Source organism: Lacerta agilis, chromosome 17 (genome assembly GCF_009819535.1).
Source record: "Lacerta agilis isolate rLacAgi1 chromosome 17, rLacAgi1.pri, whole genome shotgun sequence".
In the NCBI taxonomy this organism is placed as follows: Eukaryota; Metazoa; Chordata; class Lepidosauria; order Squamata; family Lacertidae; genus Lacerta; species Lacerta agilis.
The window spans coordinates 23011492-23021303 of NC_046328.1; the positions used below are offsets into that span (position 1 = coordinate 23011492).

The 9812-nt window shown below is 46.2% G+C and overlaps 1 protein-coding gene across 1 annotated transcript; it reads left to right on the top strand.

Moving 5' to 3' along the window:
- The first annotated feature begins 3225 nt into the window (after positions 1–3225).
- Positions 3226–9337, top strand: LOC117039287 (arylacetamide deacetylase-like 4). Its single transcript, XM_033136384.1, has 4 exons — positions 3226–3443; positions 5582–5798; positions 7183–7246; positions 8531–9337. Exons 1-4 carry the CDS (start codon positions 3270–3272, stop codon positions 9303–9305), a joined length of 1230 nt encoding a protein of 409 aa, XP_032992275.1. The 5' UTR covers positions 3226–3269; the 3' UTR covers positions 9306–9337.
- Positions 9338–9812: the final 475 nt, after the last annotated feature.

Genomic DNA, 9812 nt, shown 5'->3' on the forward strand with positions numbered 1-9812 from the left:
GCATTTACACTCCTCCCCAACTGTACTGTATTTTCTACTCACCAAATAACAAACCCTTGTGGGAGAAAGACAGGTTCCTTGCCTTTGCTCTCTGAATGGAGATCTATTTTTCTTTTCCCTCTCTTTTCTTCTATTTAGTGAGTGGTTTTAAAGCAAGGGAAGGCGCTTGGGTGTCATGGTCGCTGAGTAGTCTGGCTTGAGAGCAGTACATGTGAAAAGGATCTAGGAGTCTTGGTAGACCATAAACTTGACATGAGTCAACAGTGTGATGCAGCAGCTAAAAAAGCCAATGCAATTCTGGGCTGCATCAATAGGAGTATAGCGTCTAGATCAAGGGAAGTAAGAGTACCACTGTATTCCGCTCTGGTCAGACCTCACCTGGAATACTGTGTCCAGTTCTGGGCACCACAGTTCAAGAAGGATACTGACAAGCTGGAATGTGTCCAGAGGAGGGCAACCAAAATGGCCAAAGGCCTGGAAACAATGCTTTATGAGGAACGGCTTAGGGAGCTGGGTATGTTTAGCCTAGTGAAGAGAAGGTTAAGGGGTGATATGATAGCCATGTTCAAATATATAAAAGGATGTCATATAGAGGAGGGAGAAAGGTTGTTTTCTGCTGCTCCAGAAAAGCGGACACAGAGCAATGGATTCAAACTACAAGAAAGATTCCACCTAAACATTAGGAAGAACTAACTGACAGTAAGAGCTGTTTGACAGTGGAATTTGCTGCCAAGGAGTGTGGTGGAGTCTCCTTCTTTGGAGGTCTTTAAGCGAAGGCTTGACAGCCATCTGTCAGGAATGCTTTGATAGTGTTTCCTGCTTGGCAGGGGGTTGGACTGGATGGCCCTTGTGGTCTCTTCCAACTCTATGATTCTATGTTTCTATGATTCTAAGTGATCTTCCCCACCACCACTACTTAAGGGTGAGGAGCAGGATTGTGAGATTTCTCTTTTGGACGTCCCCAGACTCAGGGAACAATCCATATTGCCTTCCCCAAGTGTCATGAGTGGGGCTCCTCAACCATGCTTAGGGATCTTTGCCTTCTGAGGTGTGTTATAGCTGTGATGGCTTTGCCTGTTGCTTCTGCCACCTCAGGACAAGATGGCCACCCAGGAGGGGACAGGTCAGACCCCAATGGCTTCTTCTCTGACAGGGCCCAGTTTTTGAGGCAGGGACTTCTTATTCACCCACTTATGCTACACGTGGATAAGTAATGCTCCTTTCTGTGAACTGAGTTTTTCCTTCTTCTCATGGGTAAATTGAGCATTTACGAAGAGGTAAGGGACTCCTTCCCTCATAGTGAAGACAGAAGGGGGATGCCCTCTTCACAGAAAGCCCATGAGGGAGAGTTGGCACCATTGAGGAGGCGTACGAGAAGGAGATCATGGCTACCCAGCATGGCCAGTGCTCAAGGATGATGGGAGTCGTATTTCAAAAACATCTAGGGACCCATGGTTGAGACCCAAAGAACACAGCGATGTTGGCTTTCCTTCCTTGCCCTCATCACCTCCACCCCATGGTGTCATGGCATTAGGTGCTGGTCTGCAGCATTATCTTGATGACAAAGTAACACTGGCAGCCTTCCATTTGGATTACTGCAACGTGTTATGCATGGAATTTGCTGAATTTGGAAATGGGCTGTAAAACCTCAGTTAGTGCCAATAACGACTGCAGGGACATGGATTGACACTTGACAGGGGAGTTTAGGCGAATTCACACCAACGAACATACACCCACCTGTGTGAGGAATGTTAGAAGTGGGTCTGAGACCCTCAAAATAAAATGTGAATGAAATTGGTGGAGCAGAGAATTTATCGATTACAAAATAATGTCCTTGCAAGATTGGGTGTCCAAAAGCAGGCACACCCAAAAATAGTAAGACCAAAGCTTATATCCCCTATACCCGAGCACAGATTCCCTCCCGTTTCCCCATTGGCTGGGTATGTGCAGGGTTTACAGGCTATCACGTCCGCCCACCTTTGTTGATATCTCCTATTACTCTGAATTTGACGTCCATTCCTCCTTATTTCTTTCCTCCTTATTTGGTCTATGTTCCCATGACAAGGGTGGCGCTTTGGTCTAAACCACAGAGCCTAGGGCTTGCCAATCAGAAGGTCAGCGGTTCAAATCCCCATGACGGAGTGAGCTCCCATTGCTTGCAGTGGCGTAGCAAGGTGGGGGTGTTGAGAGCAGTACGACCCCGTTTCCAGCCTGGAGGGGGGTGACACTCAGCGCCGCCCCCCCCACGACTCCCAAGCAGCCGCCTGGCACCACTTCCGTGCGGTGGCTACTCGCGCGCTGCAACCTTACGAGTTGCCGTGTGAGCAGCCGCCCCAGAGACGGGGAGTCGCTCGCACCCGGCATCCAGGACAGACTGCACATGTGCGCACTCCATCCTGGATGCTGGGCATGAGCAGCACGTCCGTACAGCAGCTTGTGCCTGGCAGCCTTGCGAGTTGCTGTGCGAGCACCTGCCGCACAGCAGCCCGGATGGACTGTGCTCCGTAGCACGCTTGCGTCATGACGTCACGACGCACACGCACTATGGAGCAGCACCCCGCCCTCGGGGGCTGCCCCTGTGTTTGCCGCTCCAGGCGGCAAAGCGGCTTCGTACGCCACTGGTTGCTTAGTCCCTGCTCCTGCCAACCTTGCAGTTTGAAAGCACGTCAAAGTGCAAGTAGATAAATAGGTACCGCTCTGGTGGAAAGGTAAACGGTGTTTCCGTGTGCTGCTCTGGTTCGCCAGAAGTGGCTTAGTCATGCTGGCAACATGACCCGGAAGCTGTCTGTGGACAAACGCCGGCTCCCTCGGCCAGTAAATCGATATGATTGCCACAACCCCAGAGTCGTCCCAATAAAGCCACATACCAACAACCCTTAGGTGTAAGCAAGCTCTATATTTGCTGAAGCATGCAGATGAACCACATTTCAACTGTCAGCCAACCTGCTTTCAGGCATTCTAACTATGTCATTCTAAAGATATGCTTCTAAGCAAGTTACTTAGCTCTTTCAACCTTTTACTTAGCTGTTGCAACCTTTTGAAAAAGCGACATTTTAATTCCTCACAAGGAACAACAGTGACATTTAGGAATCCAAGATAGGCTGCACTATACGACCACATTACTACACCATTTGTTTTCTTCTCAGTTGAGAGGTAAGTGGGTTGGCCAAGGATGTTCTCTTGTACATGACACCTACTGTTGTTGTATAATAGCCACCAGCATTAGCTAAGGTGAAGTCCTTGTCTCTGTGCCTCTGAGTTTAAGGGAAATGGCATTTGGTGGAACTCTGTGGATGCTGATATATATAACCATCTTCCTTCATCTCTTGCTGTTGGTATGGGGAATTTATTATAATCTTGCCAGGACCCGCCTGCCTCCAGGTATCGGCCATCCTGTAGCATTGATACTTTTCAATTTCTTAGTGGGATATGGATTTGTACTGGTAAGTTTATTTTACATATATCACAGGGATGAAGCAACACCTCTATAAAAGGGCTGCAACATTTGAAATATTTTAGTTTAGAGAAAAGGCAAGTAAGAGGCGACATGATAGAAAATTTTAAAATTATGGAGAAAATAGAGAGAGAAAGGTTTTCCTCCCTCTCTCAGGTCGCTAGAACTTGTAGACCAGCGGTGGCGAGCCTATGGCACGCGGAGCCTGGCACACGCGCCATCGGCCCATCCGCGCTGTTGTTTTGTTGTTTTGTCCATTTGTGCTTCCGCTTCTCCACACGCTGCTGCGTGCATCCACTGCTTAAACTCGGAACTTTAAAAAACAAACAATTTTTTTTTCGTTAGTAACCAGCGATTGTGTTCGGGGATTTGTCTGTTTTTCAATTGGCTGCGGCAGTGGCTGTTTCTGATTGGGCGCAACAGCGTTCGTTATTTGACCCTCGAGAATTCCCCCCCCCCTGCACTTTTTCAGTGTTGCGTGGTAGTTCACAGCTCCCCCCTCCAAGCCAAGTCTCGCCCATTCCCTTCCGCCCCAATCCTCCGCAGGTCCCTTGCCTCCTGTGGGCCTGACCTGCCTGGGCTAGGAGGGCACCTGCACCTGCAGCCTCCCTGCGCGCCGCGGCGGAGAGAGGGAGGAAGATGGGGGAGACCACGCCGGGATCGCGGGCAGGGAGCAGGCAGGCAGGCAGGCAGGCAGCCGCGGCTGTTGGGCTGGCTGGGAGCTCTCCCTCTCCTGGCCTCTGCCGCTCACCTGGCTCAGGGCTGCTCCGTCCTCCTCATCGCAGGAGCCCGAGAGCGAGCTAGCCGGGTAGTGCGCCCGGCGGGAGGGGAGGGAGATGGCGAGAACCGCGGCGATTTTTCTGTTCTGTCTCTCCCCAAAAAAGCTCAACAACTTTGGGGACGCCCCCCCCCCAAAAAAGCTCAAAAACCTTGGGCAGTTTGCGATAAATAAGTGGTTTTTTGTTTGAGTTTGGGCACTCCGTCTCTAAAAGGCTAGCCACCGCTGTTGTAGACAATCCAATGAAGCTGAATGTTGGAAGATTCAGGACAGATAGAAGAAAGCACTTCTTCACACCGAACATATTCAAGCCATGGAAGTCACTCTCACAAGAGGCAGTGATGATGGCTGCCAAGTTGAATAGCTTACAACCAGAAATAGATAAATTCATGGAGGAGATAGCTATGGATGTTTATTAGCCACCGTGGCTATGCTCTTGCTCTAGAGATGGACAAAACAAAATCGAAAATTCTTTCTAGTAGCACCTTAGAGACCAACTGAGTTTGTTCCTGGTATGAGCTTTCGTGTGCATGCACACTTCTTCAGAAGAAGTGTGCATGCACACGAAAGCTCATACCAGGAACAAACTCAGTTGGTCTCTAAGGTGCTACTAGAAAGAATTTTCGATTTTGTTTTGACTATGGCAGACCAACACGGCTACCCACCTGTATCTAGAGATGGAGGCAGCAATGCTTCTGAACACCAGTTGCTGGGAAACGCAAGGAGGGAAGAAGGCTCCTGTACTTGGGTCCTGTTTGTGGGTTTCCCATTGGGGCGCCTGGTTGGCCACTGTGAGATGCTGGACTAGATGGGCCATTGTCCTAATCCAGCAGGCTCTGCTTATGCACTCCTCCAGTGGATTTATTCTGAGTACAGTGGTGCCTCAGGTTACATACGCTTCAGGTTACAAACTCCGCTAACCCAGAAATAATGCTTCAGGTTAAGAACTTTGCTTCAGGATAAGAACAGAAATCGTGCTCTGGCGGCACAGCGGCAGCGGGAGGCCCCATTAGTTGAAGTGGTGCTTCAGGTTAAGAACGGACCTCCAGAATGAATCAAGTTCTTAACCCAAGGTACCACTGTAGTACTACTAGCACTGAATACCCCCAATTTGTGTTGTATCTTAAGGTTCAAAATAACAAGAAGCATACTAGGCAGGGGCTTCACTTCTGTGCTGCTCAGGGAGAATAATTTTCCATCCCAAGAGGAAGAAAAGGATAAACAGTGTAGTCGTCTCCCATGCAGGGTTTCTGCTCCACAGGCAATACATATATGCAATTTTTATTTTTATTTTGTTAAAAAGTGGTAAAATATCTGATTTAAAATGCTAAATGTTTTGGTTTAAACAGGCAGGCATTCTGGAAAAACTGGGCATCTGCCATAGATATTCCATAGTCAGGGCCATACTCCTATTCATTCCAAAAACGAAGGAGCCAGAACTGATCATAAGGGATCTGGTTTTCGATGGGGTGCCAGTGAGGGTGTACTGGCCCAAGACATCACCTGCTGGGAACAGGAAAGGAATCATCTTTCTTCATGGAGGGGTTGGACTATTTGCAAGCATCCGTAAGTTCTGTGAAATGTTTTTGAAATGGTTCACTATTGTTTGTGGAGAATTTGGGGTGATACTTTAATGTAAAGGTCATGAAATGTTTGCTATGGAGGGGTGGTGGTGGTTTGTGCTGCCTCTGGATTTTTATTTTTATCTTTATTAATACTGCTACAAAAGTTGTGTAACACCTCCACTCTCTCCCAAACAAGTGGTATGGGATGATGAGCATTGTAGTACAAGAACAGTTGGATACCCAAGCTTGGGAAACACTGCTCTAATGACACTCTTTTCCTGAAACCTCAAACACACTCCCCATTGCCATGACAACCTCTTTCTGCTCAGGTCCAAGAATTCCTCTCATATGCGCCATCAACCTCTTTTGTCATGTTAAGGCCTCTATCCAAGGTGAGGCACTGACTTGGAAAGTGTTTTTTCCGTTGGCCTCCAATCTTCCCTTCAATACTCCAAATAATAATCAAAATCCTACCACTTATTAATTTATAAGGTTTAGGTTGATCTCCACACAAATCTATAACAATACAAAGAATAACAACAAACAATATTAATAACTTGTACCTACACACAGTTTAAAAGGCCACCCATTGTTTAATTAGCCAAGGGCTCCTGAAGATACAAAACGAAGGCGGCAGGTGAGTCTCCTGGGGGAGAGCATTCCACAAACGGGGAGCCACAACAGTTCTGGGCTTGGGCCTGGAAACAAACTGGCAGCCAATGCAGTCATGCCAGGATTGGTATATGCTCAAACCACGGTGGGCAACCTGGCTGCTGAATTCTGCACCAGCTCAAGTTTCTGAACTGTAGGCAGCTTAGCATGGCAGGATGGGATTGTGTGGTAAAAAAAAGGCCTGAAGCTTCCTTTTGCGGAGGTGACCAGTTCTGTATTAATTCCTAATGCCAAGGTCAATGAAAAATGTCAAAGAAGATATTTGTGCTTCATACTTCAATGGACTTCTAGGAAAGGTCTTCCAGAGATGGTCAGAATTAATTTAAAAGAAGGCCAAAAATATGGTCTGAGGTTTGTTTAGTCCTGTTCTGACTTATTCACATATTTACATGTTCATTCTGCATGGAGGGAGTCATCTGAAGCAGGGCTTGCTCCCACAGCTGTGCAGCACTGGAATCAAAGGCATCTCTCCCAGCCAGTCTTCAGCTAGCCAGTCCAAAATGGATCCCATTCTTTGTTCTTCCTAGCACACCTTGCTTTATAAGTATGGATTTTTTGGTTCTATTTTGAGTTTTACCCATTGAAACTCCTGATCAGGAGGGAACAAAATTTACATAATGGTTTTCAACTAGTGATACCCCATTTATAAAGGGTTCAGTTCAAATTAGTTGTTGCTGAAGGAGACTCGTTAAAGGTTGTGTGCTTTTTTCCAGGAACCTCGGAAAGGATCTGCCGTTCCATTGCCCACCAAACTGATTCAGTGGTTATGTGTGTTGAGTAAGTATTTTCACGCTTGTTGTAGCAGAAAATAAGAGTATTTCCCCCTCAGTTTCTAACCCTTCCATATGAGCGTAGAAAAAGGCTGATTTTGCCAACATAGTGAATTTGCCAACCTTTAGAATGGGTGTTCCCCTTTGTATTTTGATTTTTATGCCTTTGGACCCAATCCCTCTGGCTTGAAGCATAAGAAGAGCTCCGCTGGATCAGGCCAAAGAGGGCCCAACATCCTGTTCTCACGGTGGCCAACCCAAATATCCCAATGAAAAGCCCACGAGCAGGACCCAGACACAGGAGCACTACCCCCAGTTGCAATGTACATCATCTGGTATTCAGAAGCATTACTGCCTGTGATAGTGGAGATGGCACATCCACCTTGTGACTAGTATCCATGGATAACCTTATCCACCATGAGAGGTTGATACGGCTTCTCAATCTATCCCAATTCTATCTGTCACAATTATCTATCTCCTGCCTTTCAGGACAAAACTCCTTCCAAGGCATCATGTAAGAAACATTAAACTACTTTTACAGAAAACTAGATAAATGTTTTTGTCCCTCTCTCTTAACTCTAGAACATGTGGACATTCAATGAAGCTGAATGCTGGGAGATTCACATAAAAGGAAGTACTTCTTCACGCAGTGCATAGTTGTGGAACTCACTCCCTGAGGAGGCAGTGATGGCCTCCAACTTGGGTGGTTTTAAGAGGATTAAACAAATGCACACAGTATAAGACTACCAGTGGCTACTAGCCATAATGGCTATAGCCTGTCTCTGCAGTCGGAGGCAGTGTCCTTCTGAATGCCAGTTGCTGGAAGCTGCGGGAGGGAAGAGTACCAGTGTACTCATGTCCTGATTGTGAGTTTCTTCAAAGATTGACCAGTGGCCACTGAGAACGGGATGCTCAACTAGCATTATATTATCGTGGAAAACCTCAGGCACTGGGGCTGAATGCTCCACTCCAGGCCTCTTCAGTTCTCCCTCTGAACTCACCACAGGCCCCCACCCCTGCACCATTGACCCTCTTTTGCACCCTCCTTGAGTGGCATCTGCCTGACTGGAATTTGTCTTGCTTGCGTGAAGGCAGGGGTGCCAACCTGAGTAAATATTGCCCCCCCCAGTAAGTCCCATATTGCATAAATGATCACATGATGTGGAGCACATAACCATTTGAATGGCAATGCCAATCAACTTAGGGGGACCCAGCCCCCTTGGGGGTGCTGAAGGTACCTCAGCCCCTAGTATGATGTCAAATGTTGATGATACCTTGTTTTTTTCTTTAGATTTCGTTTAGCTCCTGAGCATCCATATCCAGTCCCTGTACAGGACTGTTTAACTGCTGTAATATATTTTATGAAAAATGCAAAGGAATATGGAGTGGACCCCAGCAACATTGCCATTGTTGGGGAGAGTAGTGGGGCCACAAAAGCTACAGCCATTTGTCAAGAACTGGTGACCAGAGAGGACCTCCCAAGAGTGCGAGCTCAGGTCCTCGTTTATCCATTCCTCCAAGCAATAGACTTCAATTTGCCATCCTATCAGCAAAACCAGTCGATTTCTCCCTTGTTTCGGAAAAGAACTGTCAAACTTGGTTTGACATATCTCACTGGGAAGACAATGAATGTAGACAGAATTCTGAAAGGTGCCCATATCCCTCCTGATTTGAGAGAGAAATACCAAAAATGGATAAGTGCTGATAACATTCCAGAAGAATTTAAAGCTAGGGGCTATGTTCCTGTAGCGCCTGCTCCATTTTCAGAAGAACTTTATGAACAAGTTAAAAGAGGTACTGAGACAATGTTTGCCCCCCTTCTAGCGGAGGATGACATAATCCGCCAGCTCCCGGAGACTTTCATTCTAACCTGTGAGTATGATGTTCTCCGGGATGACGGGCTGTTGTACAAGAAGCGGTTAGAGGACAACGGTGTGCCAGTGACATGGTTTCATGTTCAAGATGGATTCCATGGAGTAATGTGCATGGCTGGTTTGCAGTCATTTGAATTTCCGAGCACACAGAAATGTTTGCAGAATGTAATACAGTTTTTAAAAGGTTTATAGAAATAAATGACCTTCTTTGTCTTCCAATGACTGTCTTCTGCTTCTATGCAGGGAATTTTTGTTCCTAATTGTGCCAATCCTGAAGTAAAAATAAAAACTCTGATCAAAAGTTCTACTCTGTTTAATTTATTAAAATGACCATGGGCTCTATAAATACATAAGCAAAGCCCTACTGGATCAAGTCATTGGCTCACTTCATGCAGCATTTTGTTCTATTTATTTTACATATTTTATTTATTTATTTGTTTTCATCCAATTTAACAAATTCAATTCAGTTTCAATAGAATATTCCCTCAACATTTTTACTCCTCATCCTTACTTCCATGATGTTTCTGTTCAAATCCTTTATCTACTAAATGTAATACTCATTTCTATAACAAATATACAACTTTAGATTCCTTTATCGTTCTCCTTCCTTTGCTTATATTTCCAGTCCTGCCTGTGATTTCATTTGACTATAATATTGTCTCAGATAGTCTGAAAAGGATCTCCACTCCTCCACAAACA

Excerpts from the sequence above, each read along its gene's own strand:
- LOC117039287 (XM_033136384.1), top strand. The coding sequence starts at position 3,270 with ATGGCATTTGGTGGAACTCTGTGGATGCTGATATATATAACCATCTTC. Across the intron at positions 3,444-5,581 it reads TGGGATATGGATTTGTACTG|GCAGGCATTCTGGAAAAACT; the intron begins GTAAGTTTATTT and ends TGGTTTAAACAG. Across the intron at positions 5,799-7,182 it reads TGGACTATTTGCAAGCATCC|GAACCTCGGAAAGGATCTGC; the intron begins GTAAGTTCTGTG and ends GCTTTTTTCCAG.